At 37.7% G+C, this 20,051-nt stretch overlaps 1 protein-coding gene and 1 long non-coding RNA gene across 2 annotated transcripts; one reads left to right on the plus strand and one right to left on the minus strand.

The window, feature by feature from the left end:
• The first annotated feature begins 208 nt into the window (after positions 1-208).
• LOC135690610 (uncharacterized) lies at positions 209-18,684 on the plus strand. Its single transcript, XM_065208213.2, has 3 exons — positions 209-662; positions 10,524-12,818; positions 15,590-18,684. The coding sequence occupies exons 2-3, from the start codon at positions 10,699-10,701 to the stop codon at positions 15,915-15,917; spliced, it is 2,448 nt and encodes an 815-aa protein (XP_065064285.2). The 5' UTR covers positions 209-662; positions 10,524-10,698; the 3' UTR covers positions 15,918-18,684.
• LOC148960451 (uncharacterized) lies at positions 4,755-9,597 on the minus strand. The gene is made up of 3 exons (XR_016145283.1): positions 9,334-9,597; positions 6,710-6,874; positions 4,755-5,720 (listed from the first exon to the last, which is right to left on the minus strand). It is a non-coding gene; the product is annotated as an uncharacterized LOC148960451 (long non-coding RNA).
• Positions 18,685-20,051: the final 1,367 nt, after the last annotated feature.

A 20,051-nucleotide genomic window follows, 5' to 3' on the forward strand; every position in this document is an offset into this window, starting at 1 on the left:
CTTTTAAACATGTTCTTATATCACAGGAAAATAAAACACCGCCCCTAACCATAACGTACAGTTATCTCTCAAAATATTCACTCTTTTTATTGTGTGTCTCTCCTTTTCCGTTTTAATTACTATTTTTTACATATCAACCAAATAATGTCAGCCGAAGTTCAATAATCAAATCATTCAGACAAGTTGAGGCAAGAGTGTTCTGTTCTTTATTTTTTTCTTAGTTTATTGAAATTGATTTTTTCTACAACTTGATACTTCTATGGCTTGAATAGGAAAGACACGGGTGTGTGGAGGAGCTATTCCGGGCCTGTCCAACAAAAATCCCTCGACACTTTGGACGGGTATTCTGACGGACCTAACGGTTTTAATCCTGGTCACCGGAAATCATAGCTGGATATCAGTCCTATTTTTAAGAGGGTGCCAAATACTTACGCAGGATGCATTTCCTCGTCGTTTTGTTTTTACAAGCCAGCAATAGATTGGGTGTGGATGACTTAACAATTACCCACGATATGAGATTTGTTATTAAAATGATGCGTCACTATTGTCACGAAATTAGGCACAGGCGAAATCACTCGGACATCTACGAATTTTCAGAACCTTTAATTTTGAGAGTGCTGGTGCGTACCAAACATTCGCTGCTGCGGGAAAACAAATTTCAGGTAATCTATTTTTCAGTAATTAAGCATTAACATACAGCATGTATAGCTCACGTGCCGTTAATGTTGTTATTTTACACAGGGTAGAAGTCGGAATCACTTGATTAGAAAAGAAGCTTGTTACCTTTTTTCCTCTAAAAGCGTGTGCACGTTCTTCCTTAGAAGATGCCGCAAATTTTGGTTGTGGCATCTGCCTTAAGCCTGATTTACACGAGACGAATTTTTTCGTGCGAAGCGAATTTTTCGCCGCGAATGCGCGAAAAATATGCGCAGAAGTGGAGATTAGAAAATTCGCAGCGAATTCGCAGCGAATTCGCAGCGAATAATTCGCTGCGAAAAAGTAGAAACCATTCCTACTTTTTCGCTGCGAATTTTTTCGCCATGTAAAATAAACCAATCAGAACAGCAATTGAAGACATCTGACACGAACCCAAAGGAAGGGCTAGGCCGAATGGTGCTACGCAATGTAAACATATCTAAATCAAAAGTATGCAAAACGACAGAAAACTACGAAATGGTTGAAGACCTATGACAAACAACAACATGGGTGAAGAATGAGTAACCTATGACAAGGCCTAAACAATGCTGGGAAAATCCCGCACCTATAACATAAACAATGGAATGGGACGTTTCTAGCAACAGGCGTCTTTGGTGCAATAAACGATAAAAGCTCCTCATATGTAGTTGGCGACATTCGAAAGTAATTATTCCTGACAATGTAAGCGTAAGTCACTTACCAAAAGATGAAACTCCCCCTTCTGCAGACGTTCTGAATAAATTTTCCGAACCAAGTACCCATTTATTTGCTTTTTTGCTCGCTTTTTTTCAATAACAACAATCTTCGAACAGACGCCATTTTCTTTGGCATTATTCGCGGCGAATTCGCAAAAGAAATTCTGCCAGTGGAAATTAAACTTCGAATTCGCAGCGAATTCGCAGGAGAAAAATTCGTGGCGAAAAATTCGCTTCGCGCGAAAAATTCGTCTCGTGTAAATCAGGCTTTACACTTTTCTGTCTAAGTTTCTTTTCAGAAGTGTTAAGATTTAAGATGTCGCGCATGAAATTCATTGACGAAGGGGGTTTACTTATCCAAAAAGGCGGCTTTTCAATTTTAGCTAATTTGAATCCCAAGAACGTATATCGTCTTCCAACAAGACGGTATAATATTGCATTTAGTATGAGGTGTTCATGTTAACGTTTCAAGATTCCAACAATTAAGTCCTACCGTAGAGGGACAGATTGCGATTCAGTACATAAATAAATTATGCTATTAAAGGTAGAGTTATTAAAATTTGGCTTGACAAAAACTTAAACTGCATCAATATTTCAGAGCTATTCTCAAATTTGGATTCATTTTTGCCCTTGTCAAAGTTTGTCAATTGTAGGAAAGCTTATTTAAACGTTCATTTAATGAGAATAGCTGTGAAGAAGCCATGCTTTCGGAAAAGATTCCAAAGAGGCCTAAAGAGGATTATCTGCTCGTTCTCAAAAATCGTTGCTCTTCAGACAATGGAAACATTAAATGCCAATGTTGAGATAAGATTAACATGTTTTGGCTATATATTTTGTCAAAAAGATGTTATTTTTAAGGCAGGGGAATAAAAAGGCAAAAAGCAGCTCGGAGCAGTTGACCCGACTAGAGTGAGTCACCGTAACTTCTGCTTCCTCATTTCCTATCTGATTCAGTGGCGGAAATTATGGGGGCTCGCCCCCCCCCCCGATCAGCGATGTCGTCGGAAAATTCGGGCTTTCGTTGGATAATTGACAACCGTTTAACGTGTCGAAATTACTCAAAGAAATCGTTCTGAAAAGGAATTATAAGCTAATCTAAGGAGCGTAGTCGGTGATCTGTGTTTTTCCCTTTTACCCCAGGAGCCTCTATAACCTCTCTGTGCCCTTTTTGCAAAATTTGAACACAGCATAGCTGATAAAATATTAGCCAGTACTAAATAATCAATCAAACAATATATGACCCAAATCAAAACTGCTTGTGAATTATATATTTAATTTCAATTCCGTAAAGAATAGCCGAAATTTTTATCAGATTCTTCCGAATAAAAGTTATTTTCAAACGTATTTCCTACTGACGAAAACAATATAAAATGCATGAAATGAACGTACGACTTGTAAAAAGTGTAATCGGTCGACCTCTTGTATCATCAATTGTCTTAAATGAGATATCGATCGCGATATCAAAGATAAATCTTTGGTGATATCAAAAATCATAAATGGGTTGCTCTTCTTGCTACTTAACTATGGTGTGTGTGGTTAGCAAAGTTTTCTAAAGGGATTCGCCAAAAAATCATCTATTCTTATCAAATTGTGCAGTTGCTTTGAAATTGGACATGATCCAAGCTGTTATCTTGTCGGAAAATCGTAGGCCTGTCCCCCCCCCCCCCCCATAAGAAAGCCTGAATTTCCGCCGCTGATCTGATCCTTATTGGTTCAAAAAAACCCAGAAGATAATTTCGTTTCTGCAAATTCTTAAAGGCTTGGGGTATGGCCTTTGTCCCTACTCCCTCCATCTTCCCATGCGTCTTTGGATAGCATGTGATAATTATGGGTGCACGGTGAGAAAGCTTTCAACCAGCAAAGACCATTTTATTAGCTGGTTAGTATAAAAAGTTCCATTTCCCCCAGAAATCTTCCGACAGAGGGGTTGGAGCTTCCGACAGGGGGGCTAGAATGACTAAAATAAGCAGTTTTCGTACGTTATTTTGTCAAATTTGCTCCGACAATAACCAAAAATTTCCTCCGATGTGGGGGGGGGGCTAGATGCTTCCAATGGAGGGGCTGTAGCCCCCCCTAGCCCTCCTCTCGTGCCACCACTGTATAGCGACTATTCGTTTTGAAAAGCTTCAACGTGTGACGTTATCAAAATCCTTTTTTAGAATTCTTGACTTATGATATTGTCAAATAGCAGGAGCACCAAGGACCGATATACTGGGGGGCCTTAACTTAACTAGCATAAGTAGACTACTTTTATTTTGTAAAATATGGCTGTTGTTTCACCAAGTTATCACGGCTGCCCCCCCCCCCCCCCCCCCCCAAAGAAAAAGCTGTATCTCGGTCTTTCAGGAGCATTACAAAATTCCTCTAGAAATACAATTTTTTTTGCAAACTAACTAAGATATGGCAATGGAAATAACTGAATTTTGCCATTTTGCTAATAGTTTCAAATGAATTACTTTATATTTTGACTGGACTTGGTTCGGAGAAAGATCTCTGCCAATTTTTAACACATTTCACGGATTTTGCACATTTGAATATACTTCATCAGGTTATTTGGCCCTAATCAACAGCGGTGTAACCTGAACTTCCATACTAGGGGGTGAAGTGTAATCTGTAGTAAAACATACCGACAAAAGGCATAGATGGAAAAAATTAGGTGCTACTTTCACCAACCTATATACGACTTCACCAAAAAACTGAGAATTTTGTGGACCAACTGAAAATGTACCGACCAACTCGCAAAGAATTGAGGGTGCTAGCACCCACCCACCTCTACACCACCCGCTAGATATGTCCCTGCTAATCCACGTCATTTCGATGGAATTCCATCCTGCGCGTCACAGACTATTTTGTCGTCATGGGCCAAATACCATGTATCTTCCCATGGAGCACTGATTCGGCCCCACCTATTGACCTTCCGGGTTAATATCACCGCTTTCATCCAAGGGCTAGTGTTTAGCCCGCGGGACAAATCACTCTTGAAAATGGTGTGCGAGATTGATAGTCACTGCTGATTAATTTGTGATTAAAGAAATTTTGTGTGTGATAACATTTGACTTTTTGTGATTAAAGTGATTAATTTGTGATTGATTCGTGATTGATTTGTTGTTAATCTGTTATTATCTAGAAATTGAATCATAAATTCAAAACTGCTCTCAAATAATTTCATGCGCAAGAAACGTTGTTTGAACACATGACGGTAAACCAATTCATAAGCAAAATCATTATTTTGGTTCCAAATTATGGAATATTCTTCCTCTTTTTATTAGTGTTGCTGGTTCTGTTTCAATGTTTCGCTTTAAATCAAAACTCTATTTCATCAAATCTTATGGGTTGTAATTGGGTATTGGTTAATCTGGTTTATGTTCTTTTTTATTCCTAACGTTTCTTTGCTTTTATGGGGTGGGAGGCTCTCTCTCGGTTAGTTTATCTCAATATAGAGCTCCTCCTTAATCAATCTATCTTATATACGATAATTATATAATTATCGTATAAAACTTGAAATTATATAATTATATAAAATATGAAACTTGAAACTGCAAAGTTACATTACATGTAGGTGCAATAGGGGGAAGTGAACTGCTTGCTTCCAAAGTAAACATTGCGTTTTAAAATAATTATTTAAAATTGTAGCTTTTGCCATAATGTTTGTTACAAAGAGTCCATTTTCTAATAAAGAAGGGATAGCTACAAAAGCTTTTTATTTAGAATTCTGATAAAGATTGACCAGTAGGTCTTTGCGTTGACTTGGGAGCTGGGTAGTCTCTGGCCTAATTTTAAATAATACTGTTCTTTTGCAGCAGTAATCATTTCAAAAGTTTCATTGCGAACAACTTTTACTTCATTCCAATCTTCAGGTTTCCTCCCACGCTTCAAATACTTACTAAATACCCTGTGTTTTCTCTTAATCGCTGTTTTAATATGAGAATTAAACCAAGTAGGATCTTTGTTATTACATTTAATGGTTTCATTAGGTATACATCGGGACAGTATAGAATGTAATTTGCTAGTAAAGAGATCTGTCATTTTATTTCCACAGAGGCCTTGGAATTCGTGATCCCATTCAATACTTGCTAATTTTGTTTTAATCTTTAGGGGACAAGCTTTGGAGTACTCCCAAATAATGCGTTTGTACGGAGGAGGATACGGAACTGAGATGTTTATTTTGCCATAAATAATCTGATGCTGGCAATGTTCATGCCAGACATTCCTTCTTCTCTAATGTTTGTTGAAGTATCTATTAGTTGATAAAGATTATTTGTTTCAATGAGTTCGTCAAGCGCTGTTCCCCCAGGATTTTCAACATCATCAGGCCACAACTGCACAGATCTACAATTTAAATCGCCTGTCAATATAATCGAGTGATGTATTTCATTTTGTACTTGATCGACAAGCATCTGCAATCCAATCATGAAATTTTCAAATTCTATGCTGTTTTGACTGGGACTTCGATACAATGTAACAAAAGATATCTTTTTACCAGCAATATTCATTTCAGAAACGATCATTTATTGAAGAGTTTCAAGATCACTCCTTCTCTTAATGGTAATCCCCTCGTAAAAATATAAGCATACGCCTACACGAGACCGGTTCCAAAAAGATCCGTATCCATTTGAGTTCACTTCCTCCTGTTCACACGAGACCGTCTCTAAAAAAGTTCACTTACGCTTTCTGTTCACACAAGACCTGAACTCAAGATCGTTTGTGAAAGAAAGCTCAAAACACTCGAGCCGAAGGTCCCTATTACCTCGTCCAGAAGGTTCTTCTATTTCTTTTCAATTCTCAGCTTGTCGTTTGATCATGTCGTTTGGAGCCCTGCTCTGCTAACGCAACCAACCTGTTTTGTCGAGTTCGATGAACCTTTGACATTAGGGTTGCGAACAAGAAATCACTGCTGACTGCTACAGAGAGTGCACATAAAACTAAAATCAAAATAAACGTTATTTTGAGTGTTTACACAACACCAAGTGAGACCGGCTTCAAATGAGTCCGCTTTCGTAGGTGAACTCAAATGAGTACGGCTAGGTGACCTCAAATTAGTACGGTTAGGCAGGTCTCGTGTAAACAGAGCGTCAAGTGAACTCAAATGTATATTGAACTTTCTGGAAGGGGTCTCGTAGGGCACACGTTTGCATATCCAAAAGCTTACATGGGGTATCAGAAATTCTTTGCGATGGTCTGCATGAAGATTTTAGAAGGCAGTACTTGCTTCGTGGGTTAAGTGGGTGATAGATCAATGGAGACAGCCACCCTCATGCATATCAGCTTTAGGCCTTTAATCATATGGGTGAAACGACAAAAAAATAAATGTCTTATACCAACACTTGCTTCAATCCATCTAGATTTCAATTCAAAAGCGCCTGGTATGACTGCAGCATGTTGTTCTGCGCTGCGATATTCGCTTCCGCTTCCTCTGCTTCGTTAGCAACGAATGCTCTTGCAACAATAGCAAGGACTATGGCTGCGAAAATCTGATTTATCACCTAGCCGAGATGATCTTGATGGTTTCATATACTTTCGAGTATGGAGATTCAGAATCCAAGAAGGGACCAATTATTCAAAATGAATTACACAATTCAGCAATTGTAGGTCTTATGTGAATGCGCATTTCAAGAGCTTTCAATTGATGTATCATATAATTTATGATATTTGCTGAAGTTTGCTTAGTTTGTGACGTCATTAGTAGATTTTCCAAGTTTTCCTACAACCTTTGTGCTGATATCTAAGTCGGTTGGAATTCACTGCAAACGCGCCAAATTTGTGTTGATCTAAATATGTTTGATGCTTCTCGACATTATTTGACTATGCTTGACACTAACAAGTCATAATAATAATTATAATGTGCTTATGTAGTGGGAGAGCCTTTGTCCGCACCTTTGTCCTTCAGAACCTTGCTCCGCTTCCTTTATAACTATATCCCTATCACATTTAAGATTATTTAAAGAAACACGTTCAGAAGGAGAAAGATTACTAAAGTTGTTACCCTCCGGTGAGACAGACACACCTCCTTCTCTAGCAGCGAAAGATAGTTTTCAAGAAGGGGTCCGATCCAGGTGGTTGCCAGTTAGATTTGATTTTAAATTTTTTAATGTCCTTCTCCTTGTCCCTGATGTCTTCGTTATCCTTGAAATGCCATTTCAGTCTAATTCTTCTCTTGAACGCCCCCAGATCTTCCTTCAACTCCGCCTTGTTAGAGTGCAATGTTTGTGGTGTGCAGTATGTTGGTAGCACCAACACGCCATTTAGATTAAGGTTTAATAACTATAAGGCATGTAATCGTAGGTTCAGTCAGGGATCCTCAGTACCTTCTGGAGGAGGCCACCGAGGGTTTCTGCAGGATATAAGGATTAGTATAATTGAAAGGCTAACTGGGGGGAATAGGATGCGAGAAAGCTCCTGGCAGTATAAGCTAGACAGTTTTTCTCCTAAGGGCCTAAACACTAGGCATGTTGATGCATTGTATTCACTTTATTGTACCAACCCTATTTTATTAATTCTATTGTATTTATTTTGTATATGCTAGCTCTATTTGATTTGTAAAGTATTACTGATGAAGACTTCGGTCAAAACGTTTACATGAGAGTGTTTTTCGTGAAGATCAATATTTTTTTTATTACACTTGGAGTTCGAGCTTTTGACAGTATGTATATTTATATAGAAATTTGTCTTTTGATACTTCCGTAGTACAGTGCTCAATACGTTAGCACGTAGAGCGTGATATATCATAGAGTTGAAGAAAATAAAACTACATGGTTTATCTCTACAAGCCTGTTTCGTGAGTAACTCACTCTTCAGGAGAATCTCCTAAAGAGTGAGTTATTGACGAAACAGTCTTGTAGAGATAAACCATGTAGTTTTATTTTCTTCAACTCTATGATATATATTTATATATATATATATGATTAGTAAAAAAAAACTTGATTAACGTTTCGCAATATGCTTCTTCAGAAGAACCGTCACTTACATTTGGAGCGTAAAATAAGGAATACAAAACAAAAGATGATCAGTAAAAAAACGACTTGATTAACGTTTCGCAATATACTTCTTCAGAATAACCTTCACTAATATTTGGAGCGTAAAATAAGAAATACAAAACAAAAGAACAAAAGAACACATTTTACAAGCAAGGACAATAACAGCTAATTATACGACACAAGTAAGCTTTCTAGGCCCAGCTGAAGGTGAGAAAAGCGGAATAAATACAATAGATAAAAGAACAAAAGAGAAGCGTGAAGGCAGATGGTGAACTACTCAGAAATGCACAATAACGAGAAAGGGTGAATGTTGTCTGTCCGTACCATGAAAATTATAACATATTATTATGTGGAAATAATGGAGAGCTGTAAGAAGGAGAAAATGATCCATGAGATTGGAAATAGAAATAAAACTATGTTTCAACTAACCTAATATTAAGGCCCCGGGGCGCGAAAGTTTCTAACTTATACTGCCAGAAACTTTCACGTATCCTACATTCACATATTCCCATTAAGTCTATCTATAATAGTTACTTCAATATCTTCGAGAAACTCATGATGATCCTTCCCTGCAAAATGCCGGAAAAAATCAGCCTAAGGTACACCCGAAGAGCCCCCGATAAACTTACGATTGCACGCCTTGTAGTCATTAAACCTAAGCCTAAACGGCGTGAAAGTGCTACCCACATACTGTACACCACATACTTTACATTCCATAAGATACACAACATTGGACGAATCACAGTTTAACATAAAATTTATCTTATATATCTATAATGTTTATGTCGAATTTATTTAGTCAATACAAAGCCAACAATCCAACTTCATCCCCAGAAGATCTGTTTGAAGAAAAATGAAGCCAGGGTTTATCACAAAGCAATATTTGCATTAACCTGCATTCGCTTCTCTGTGATTCACGGCAAATGAATATAAAAAGGGTACAAATTGCATGAATAGGAGATTCTTACCTGTGTGACTCAATGTTTAAGAATAACCACGGAACAAATACTCCACGAAAGCGCGTTTGTCTCTGCGTCACAACCGCGAATTTTATGTTTATTACAACCTTGTTTGTTTACCACCAGACAATAAAGGATTTCCCCTTTGATTCTTCAGTCAGATACTAGCTAACAGACCAAATATTTCTCGAGAAATGAAACGCTAAATTTCACATCAGATCTATATGTTAGTTGCTCTTCTTTGACATGATGCCAACTTTCGTTTTCTCTCGGATAAAGAATGATTTTTCGAGTTTACAAATAGAATTAATGCCAGATGCGTGGTCATATCCTTGCATCGGTGAAAGATAAACTTTTTATTTGTGTGATAAAAACTAGGAGCAGACCAAAAAAATTGGAGCAGAAACCAAAAAGAAAGTGTTAGTTGTGGCAAACCCAAGGCTCGGTCTGGCTGGCCCTGATGGCAATGTTGCGTTTATGATTGAGAATAATTATACAACACTGTAGTTTTAGAGTATGTTCAAGGCCTTGGTTGAGCTCCTCCAATAATTCAAAATATTTACTTAAAACCAAAAAATCGCCTTGCTCATGGATTTTTAGCAGGTTAGCTGTCATAGGCGTTTTGCCCCCCCCCCCTTCAAGTATGCAATTTGTTCTGCGGTCTCCTTTGCGATTTGGCTATTTTAACTTTATGATAGTCAAGGTACCAAAAGGAAATTATGATTTATGGCCGTTTCTGGGTTTCTAGTAGACTGTTTCTTATAACTTATACTATATAAGAAAAGTGCGTGTTTAGTGCTAATAAGGATCATTTGTATTTTGATAGGAAGCAATCGCTAAGTATTAGTCAATATTGTGAGAATCATATTGAAGCCAGAGCATACCTTGATAACATCATAATCAAAAGTGCTTTGCTATAAACAACCGGGGCTGGATAACAGTGACGGAATTTAGTTTTATCCTTGCTGCTTGCCGATACTCTTTGCAACTCGATTAAAAAACACGTGACTTAACTTTCATTGGAAATGAGAAGAGCAAATTCAACGGAGATTGTGTAGATTTCAATTACACATATTGAACACACACGGATTAGCTCTGACAATACGCCATATTCACTTGGGAATGTAGAAGGAAAATATTTGTTATTTTTGTTCAAATCTATCGATATTTTATTAACCTCTTTGTTCTGTTGCACTTAGATAACGTCGCTTGGTGGTCACCGCAGGAGTGCTGGAACTGCCTCATCCAGGGAAAGGCAAGAAAGTTGTCCAAAAGCGTGGTCATTTCAAGAGTCGGCAATCACAAGAATCAGAGCAAAGGTACAAGGAGATTGAGCTACGTCCCAGGGGAGCGTTGGCTACTTTATTTTGAAGGATGGTGCGCTTGCCAGATTTCACCCCTCTCGGCAAAACAAAACAGAGATTGAATCATAGCTACGTTGACCTGCATGGACTAAGCCGCAAAAACACAGTTTTTGACAAACTAAAGCGACGATTTTCTCAGTCCGAGAGAGACATTTCAAGCTTAGGGATAGATCTTACACAAGATCTAAACAACGGAATGTCAGAAGCATGCGAAGGAAACAGTTTAATAGTGTACAACATGATGACAACGACTAGCGACTGTCTTGAGCCCAACTTTGATAGCGATAGCGGTGCAACAGACTCAATGTTGCCCCAACGTCGATCATCAACAACTTTTGACGGGTTTTCTGACATAATTGACATAATTCAAGGAAAAGGTTTGACGATGGATTCAAAGCAGTCAAATGAAAATGGACATATGCAGGAAGAAGATGAGTGCTTTGACAATCAAGGATTTGGTTGCAACGAGGTTGTAATCGCTAATAAATCACTTGAGGATCAAAAGTGCGCTTATGGGATTTCACTTGAGAGGGAAGAATTAACGTATAGCGCACCAAATATTGACATTGCAAGGAAATATACAAATTATAAGGAGAGCAATGGAGATGGTATTACAAAATCCAATAAGGGTATTATGTGCAGCAACGGGGCTTGCGCAAATCCAGTATGGGAAGATGGTGCTTGCGATAACACTAGTGTCAAAACCCCATGTCTTGCGGACATGCAGGGTGACACTAAAACGCATAATGGTGCAGAGTTCGGAGAAATCAAAACAAGTAACAGTGGATTTCATAATAGAATGCCTAAGCCAGAGAATCAACTAGATAAGCAAAACGACTTTCAGCAAGAAGTAGGCCCTAGCTCGCGTGTTGCTTTGAAGTTCTCAACAACGGCCAGTAATGACAACGAGAAAGGGCAAAGTATTGCTTCTAAAATGTCGGCCGCAGATTACAACATAGTCGATAAGAGTTTGGAAATGAGTGGCTTGAAGACAAAGTGTACAAAAGGGAATTTATGTGAGGATTATCAGCAAGCAGGTGACCTAAAAACAACTCGCCTTAGCAAGATTACGGGCCGTTTTGATCAGAAGAAATCCTGTTTAAAAACTGGCAAGGATTTGGAGAGATCAACTGAGTTTGATAGCATTGAAAAAGAAGCAGACAAATCAAGTAAAGCGAACTTGTCGAAGCACAACACTGAAGCTACTATAATATGTGAAACGAGCAGCCATGACAACACGAGCACAGAATACAAGTCTAGAGATGGAGCAGATGGTTTTCTGTCTATGAGCAAATCTGAAAAGGAGATGGATTCGCCTGAAAGCCTCATTAGCCGAAAAACATTTATTCATTCAACCAAAGAATTGCCTTTTTACGAAACGGACAAAAGTATGTCATGTACTCAAAATTCCTGCGACGAGAGAACACCCCTGTGTGCATCCGAGGCAGTAAAAGCTTTGTTTGTCCCAGAATGTGAGCTCAAAAAAGCAAGCGACAGGTCAACCAGCAGAAAATCTAGTTGTCGAGAAAGGTCCTTGTCAGACGAAAATATCTTGAATCACAAAAGCAAGTCCACTGGCCGTACAAGACGTCTTTTCTCTGCGCCAGATTTACTTCGTATCGATAGCAAGGACAAATCATATCTTGAGAAGATTTTTAGTGAGAGAGGCTCAAGAGCGAGGTCTATGTCATTGAAAAGTGCAATGAAAAGACGAACTTCAGAACCTTCAGCGAACAACTTAAGGGTCAGGTTTGATTTAAGCGGATCAAAAGAACAGGAGCGTCAAAGTGCAAGCAAGCAGGGCACAGATGCAAGTCCCTGCTCGGAGCCGAAGAAAAACTGGCGATATGTCATCAAGAAATTTAGGATCAAGCAACCACTTGCCGATATGGGACTAATTAGAGGTACAGGTGTGAGTGAGAAGAACCCAGGGAATGACGGAGAAAGGACTGGCTGCTCCGAGAAAAACGGAAAAAGACACAATGATGTTGCATCAAGGCCAGAAATCTCATTGGAGTCAGTGAAAGAGTTCAATTTGGTACTGCCTTTTGCAACCCAGAGGACAATTGTTGAAGAAAAAGCAAGCGAGAAGGCTGCAGAAAGTGACTTTGAAAAATCTGCCCATTCCCGGTAAGTTTTTTATTTTTATTATTATCTTTGAGATGTCTCCCATTTATCATACAAAAATGTTTATTTAGTAGACCCGTCATTCAAACAAAGTAATTTGCTGTTAGTCAGTTGGATTCCTTGCAAATCTTAACTGTTCTATACAGTTGTGGCACCTAGAGCTCACACAGAGGACTCATTTGCCATAACACTCCCTTTTCAATATTTTTCATTTTTCTTGTAGAATACAACTATTTTTTAATTATTCTGCGCTTAGTCGATTTGGTTATTTATCCGCTACATTTAGTGCGAGCGACAGAAACCAGAAAGGATCAATTGGCCTTTTTTTAAAAAGTAAATTCGCAAAATGATACATATAATGATGCAAAAAACATTTTCGAAGACCAAGCCTCTTTTTACAAATGGTAATCTAATGGGGTAACAGTTCCATAATCTTCCTTTTGGGGCGCATATCTGGCGCATTAAGAAATAGGTATCAATCATCCGAGAATAGTGATATTGAAGGCATGAAAAGTTTCACACGAATCTTTAATGAAAAATCTTATTTAAGTAAACGTGGCATATTTCAATTAAGCAATCCCTTTAAGAAACTTGCTTGAACCATTTGCCGAAAAGATAAGCACGTTAAAATGCTAACAGAGATTGATGCCAATGGATATTAATGCCTCGCATTAACTGCATATCTAAAGCACCTAAATTCGCCCAGCCATCTTCTCGTTTTCTTATCTGCATTCTATCTGTATGTTCTGTCCTTCTCACCTCATCTCGGCTTCCTTTGTAATCTTTAGAGGCAACCTTAATTGCATCCTTTCTTCATACCTATTCAAGGCTATAAACTTTGTTCCAAGGAACTATTATCATATGTTTTATACATTAAAGGAACTGCGAGTTTTTGTCAGAGTCCCAGGAAGTGTCCCACGGTGAAAGCAAGGCACGTTTAGAAGGAATTTGTTAGGACATATTGGTGTAAATCTGCCCCCATCTCAAAGCCCAGTCTCTTCTTCTTTTTTCTTCCAAAATGCTATCCTGTTTTGTTCATCTCATTGCTGTGATTCGAAGGAGCAGTTTCGTGCTTCCTCTAACCATTAGCTATGAATGTAATATTATTTCCATGCTCCCTGCTTGCAGTTAATTGCGTCTTTCTGAAAATAAAGCTGCTCAGATTTGCTCAATAAAAGATCGAAAGGGTCTTCACGTCGACAATCCATCTTTATTGCACATATTTTACCTCACATGTTGTGCATCACCAGGAAGGAACAAGAATCGAATATATCCTCAAGGATATACATAATAGCTTGTCCATCAAGACATCTTTTGTTAAATAAGAACTGTTTTGTAAACACGTAGCCTCTCTCTTTTCATAAGACAACCAACTGCTGCTAAGATCTAAAGGTTTTGTTTTTTCTAAGTAAAAGTTTTTTGTTTTTTGTTTTTTTTATCTAAAAGTTTTTTGTTTGACCTGCTTTTATACGGGGAAATTTTATATGAATGATATAAATTATAAGTATTTTCCATGCTGTCAACACAATAGACAATTATCTTTATGATAATCAAAATGTCATAGGAAGTGTAATCACAATTTATTTCATTATTGTATTGCTCACCAATCAAACTGGGTTATTGGCAATCTCCTTTCCAACAGGCTCTAGCTACAGTTTGAATATCTCTTTACGTCCAATAATACGTAACATCATGGGTCGCACAAAGGCATGGCTAGAGGGGGGAAGGTGAAACCCTTTAATTGAAATATTCAAACCCCATCGGCATTCATGAAAAATGTTAGCCCATCTTCTTGATCTTTTTGAGAGATCCGCCCTTTTGACGAAAATTACACAACCTCTGGTAACACTCCTTTCTCTACTTCTCTTACCATACAAAACGGCTCTTGTGCTACGTAAATGGGGGTCCTAACATTTCAAAATTATCGTTATTAATTTTCGCGTTAGAGTGAAATCTTCATTAGTGTTTAACTTAGTAAAAAAACTTTAACAATTGATAAAAAGCAATTCACTTTTGATAAAAGCATCCAAGAAAATTAATTTCACAACCCTGTACGAGAATTTATCCACAACAAATATTTCTTTATCGTTATTGAATTATCTATCTTCCATGCCAGCTGCAATTCACTTTTTCATCGTGCACAATTAATTATGAAAAATCCCAGAATGTATCTTGCTAGCGAATCCCAGCATGCCATGAGCAGATGCTGCACTCAGCCTTGAGACAAAAGTTTCTGTAATATTAGGTCTTATCTTTGGGTAATTTTGTGGCACAGAAAATATCAGGTCGCAAACAACTTGACATAAATTGAAATGCAGTAGGTCCTTGCTACATGTCAATACAACGATGTTGTGTCTTTATAAAGTTTTTTTGGCTCTAAAATCAAATATAATCTCTTTACGCTGATATCAAATCTAATCTCTAAACTGAAAATTTGCTGCTGTTCTTTGAAATTCCTATTTCATGTGATTATTTGAGCAGGCTATGGTCAATGTTAAAATCCAATCAAATGAAATAGAATTATGTTGATTTAAATGAAATAATTTAAGCATCGAATATCATGGCAGTGACTGATCGCGGCAGAATTTTTTGTCATAACAGTGGCATCGATTCCCAGAAAATGAGAATCAGTGTTGTCTGAAAATGTTTATTAATGCTTCTTTCTTTTCTATGTTATATTTTTGACCCAGAAAACAACCATCTTTTCACCTGCGCTTCTTTTCACAAGCCAATTGCCCATGCCTGTTTGAACTGTGATGAAATCTTAATTTCAGGAGTGGAAATCCTCTTGTATCAAAACTCGACGATAAAAGAGAGACAGATGGCAGTTCAACTCCTCTTCTCCACGTTGCAGCCTCGGATGGAAACGTTGAATTATTGAAGAGACTAATCGAAGTAGGAGTGGATCTAAACACTAAAGACAGCGAGGGCTGGCCTGCGTTGCATTACGCAATATTGAAGGGTCATTTCCAGTGCGCCGCATTGCTGTTGGACAGCGGTGTCGATGTCAACTGCTATACTGACGATATCATCAAAGATTACTGCAAAGCAATTCGACAGGTTATCATGTATAAGCAATTGCTCGAAAATAAGAGCCAATGAAGTTTGACATCCCCTAATCATGCATTGTTATAGCTAGCAATTCATAGTCAAGTGCCTATAAAGTTTGCTATAAAGTCAGATACCCATTAATATGTTTAGATTTCTTAAAAATTAGAGATGACAGGAAAGGATGGAGGCAATTTTGTTAGCTATATGCCAGAATATAAAGTCACTTCAATCTAGCGGGCGTTCTTCTTCATTTGGGTACTGGCTGGGTCCTTGTCAAATTTACTACTAATCAGCACTGGAGGAATTGTTAAAAAGACCCCAATGCATTTCTATAACCTTTTAGTATAGGAAAAGAATAGCAAATTTTCCTGCAAGGAGATTTTGCTGTAATCTCACGGCTAACGTATACTGGGTTTGCTTATAAGCCAAAGAGAAAGATGCAGCGTTTTCTCCTTAGAGACTTTCTTTCCATAAGACATTAAAATGTTGGATCACTGACGTATCAAAAACGGTGGCAATAGATTTTTGCACCATCATCGTCTCATTCTCTTACGGAAAATCTAGAATTTGATATTCTTTGTGTTTGTAGAATCATTTTATCAAGATGCACACCATTGTGTTTTGTGTTAGCTTTGACTCATGTGGAGATATCTCCATTTTATTATCTTAACATGTTTAAAGTTTGTAAATATTTTGTTGACAAATTGAGTATGGGCAGATCCGTAAGATTTTAATTAATATATTGCAATGAAAATGCATTGATTGTTAATAGACAAACAATCACGATATTATAATAAAAGGCTATTGTTTAATGGTTATAAACATATATAAGTGACGATAACTGACCTGTCAAAATAAAGAAAACTAGTGCGTTTAACAAGACTTTACCGGAGAAATTAAGAGCTTTGGTGCTGGGTTTTAGTTGCAAGAAGACCTTATTCCAAAGGCAATTGGCCAACCCTTTATTCTGAAGACCTTTCCTTTTATATGATAATCTTGAGGCCCTTCTCTTGAGAGATCATCTTCAAATATTACATTGATGCCCATTAAAAATACTCATGTTTTCATGTTTCCTCTAAAAACCCTAGCCTATAAGGAAAGTTTGCACGCAGGCTACAGCTTCTCTTGTTCTCCATAACCCCTGGGAGGGCCTCGGTCTTATTCGAATATATGCTCGCTTATTTAAGTACGGTCATTGGCGTGCTTGCCAATGAAAAATCTCAATGTTTAAATAATGCTTCGTAAAGTCTAACATCTCCACAAGGGGATATGTGTCGTTTTATTTGCCAATAACATTAGTGCAAACAATTTTAAAATAGAAAGACAAGTTCTGTTTTCCAATAGTCATGTTAGAAAAAACTGTAACACTTATCTTAAATGCAAAAAGCTTATCAAATCAAATCAAATCATTATGAATCTATCATTGAATCGTTTCTTTTCAAAGTTCTGTCGGAAGACCGTGAGCGGCTAGGCGAGGTCGAGGTCCTGAAGCCAGAAGACGAAATTCTTCATCATCGCCTCTCGAAATTCTTCTTCAATTAACCTAATTCTTCATCGCCTATTCTTCATCGAGGCTCGCTGTGCATGCGCTCATGACGTTCTGACTAGAGATTTATTCCTATTGGCTCAAATCGGAGTTCACTGAGTCTCCTCCAATTAGGATTTCTCAGATATGAGTTCGTGAATTTTTCAAAATGAGATAATTTTTGCTCTCTAAAATGTGCGTCATAAACGGAGAGGAAGCTTTTCAAATGGTGCTGGTACGGAAATAAGAGGTTTAATTAATTACAGTTTGAGAGTGGGGATTAAAGGCAATCTGTCACGACGTTGATTGATTATAAGAACAAAGGGATTTTTTATTGTTTCCAGTCCCCCTTTATTTTATCGCATTGTAAAAACTATGGCGGAGCGCTGAAATCGTGTTTAGACTATTGTTCCAGCTATTTTTCTCGTTAACCAATCCACAACGAGACAAATTGCCGTTAATGTTCAAGCCAAATACAATATTATTTAATCTTGTGTTTTCTTGAAACTAAGCTCCTCCTCCCTAGACAACCGAAGCTGCTAAAAGTAGTTTTTTAGTGTAACTACAGCATTCAAGTTGGGAAACATTTCCTGTATAGCTAAACATTTTCTAAAATTTTTGAATGATTAAAGCCAAGGTATTAGCAAAGTAAAGTAACAATTCCAAAGAAAAGGTAAATGTAGTGAGTGAGAGCCTAGACTGTGGCTTTCATGCAGTAAAGCGTTTCTAATTAGATCAATGTCTCAAGAAACATTTTTCGCATATTCTCGAACACGTCTCTAGGATACATAAATTCGTTCTTACAAGCAAGCCCTATAGAAAAGACATAGCAATAAAAAGTTTCAAGATTATTGGGACACTTTTATAATGTCGAAGACTTTCTATGCAGTGAAATTTTTAAGATTTTCCAATCCTTTCTCATTGAAAAAGAAAGATACGTATTTATAGGGCTGTAAATCTTTTTTTACATTTTACAAGAACAAGATTACAAAGACGATGCCAATGGGAGCATGACAGGCATGGCTACCCATTGACCTTAACAAAAAACAATACAGAAGCACCAAAGGCTATACCAAAATCCTGTTTAGTCCGTGCGGATAGCTGGTTCGATCAAAAGACAAAGAGGCTACAACTTGAAAAGAAGAAAAAATTTGGACAAGATTTTGGTGTGGTCTTTAGTGCTGTTTCTACATTACTATTGCAGATTGAATATGACTGGAGAAGGTAAGTCGGTTGTCAAACACGACCCCTAGATGTTTATGTTCGTCAGCCTTCATGACAGTTTCATCGTTAAAGAATAAAGGCGGTTGATCAATGATAATCTTTTTTCTAGAAAATTTCATTTCAACTGCTTGCTTCGCCGGGTCAGGATTGAGCGACATCCTCTAGTCGTGTGCACAACGTTTGATACGATCTATGTCATGATTCAGATCTTCACTTGGGTTGTGAGCAACTGAAAGAATCGATGTGTCATTGGCAAATAACTTAAAATTGCATTTGAGATCTGTTGAGATTATTGATGTAGACAAGGAAGAAAAGGGGACCTAAAATCGACCCCTGTGGAACTCCAGTACTAATTTTGCGCCATTGTGATGCTTTGCCATTCAAGACAGTACGCTGCATGCGGTCTTTCAAAAAACTGCGAATCAGTGATAAAAACTGCCCAGGGACACCATTTTGCTGTAATTTGTAGATCACGCCAAACTCTGTAATTTGTAATCTGTAATTTGTAGATCACGCCAATCCATCATGCCAAACTCTATCGAAAGCTTTCGAAATGTCTAAAAAAACCGACCGTACATCTAGAGGAGGGTTGAAGCCCATCAAATGCAACAGAGATAGAGCGAACAATTGAGATCAACTGGTTGATAATAGAGTCTCCAGGGCGAAATCCAGATTGGTTTAGATTTAGCAGTTCATGAAAGGAAAGGTGCTCGTACAAAGAATCAAACATTAACTTATCTAATTCTTTGCCAATAATAAGAAGGAGGGAAATGGGACGATAGTTTTGCTTGAGGTTCTTTTTGTTCTTTCTGTGAACATGAACGACATTGGCTCTTTTCCAAAACGCGTTCTTTCAAGTATGCTTTGAATGTTCACTTTAGAGGAAAGACTAGGCTGTCGTCGCAAATTCTAATAATGCCAACAGATATGTCATCCCATCCATGTGCCATATTTGGGTTTAAGGAACGTATAATATTGAGTATTTTCTCCTCTGAGACGCAGAAATCTGTCAATGAAGGTGCTTTGGATAAAATCTGACCTGGTACTTGGCTTCCAGTACCTATTGTAGTACATTGGAGTACAAAACAGTCATTGAAAATTTGACGAAGATTTGCACATGTTGACGAAGATTTGCACAATGATTTCGTTGTTCTTTATACTTTTGAAAATTGTCTTTAGTTCTATATTTATCATAAATATTTTTTAGTTTTGTGCGTAACATTATTGCTTTTCGATGAATTTTGGTAAGAGGCTAATTGTTTGCTCGAACTATTTTGGATTTTAGAGGGGCGTGTTTGTTAACAATGCTACTAGAAATATCTTGAAATCTATTAAATGCTTGATTACCATCTTGTAGATGTTCACAAAGATTAAAAGGTGCTGCCAGCAAATCTTTGCAGAAACCTTCCTCTGTGAATTTACTTGAATCTCGGTAA

This window comes from Rhopilema esculentum, chromosome 4, assembly GCF_057945365.1.
Source record: "Rhopilema esculentum isolate cy_ngs chromosome 4, ASM5794536v1, whole genome shotgun sequence".
Lineage (NCBI taxonomy): Eukaryota > Metazoa > Cnidaria > Scyphozoa > Rhizostomeae > Rhizostomatidae > Rhopilema > Rhopilema esculentum.

What these genes read in the sequence shown, in the direction of transcription:
- LOC135690610 (XM_065208213.2), top strand. Translation starts at nt 10,699, where the DNA reads ATGGTGCGCTTGCCAGATTTCACCCCTCTCGGCAAAACAAAACAGAGA. An exon ending in GAAAAATCTGCCCATTCCCG is followed by an intron (nt 12,819 to 15,589) that starts GTAAGTTTTTTA and finishes TCTTAATTTCAG; the next exon opens with GAGTGGAAATCCTCTTGTAT.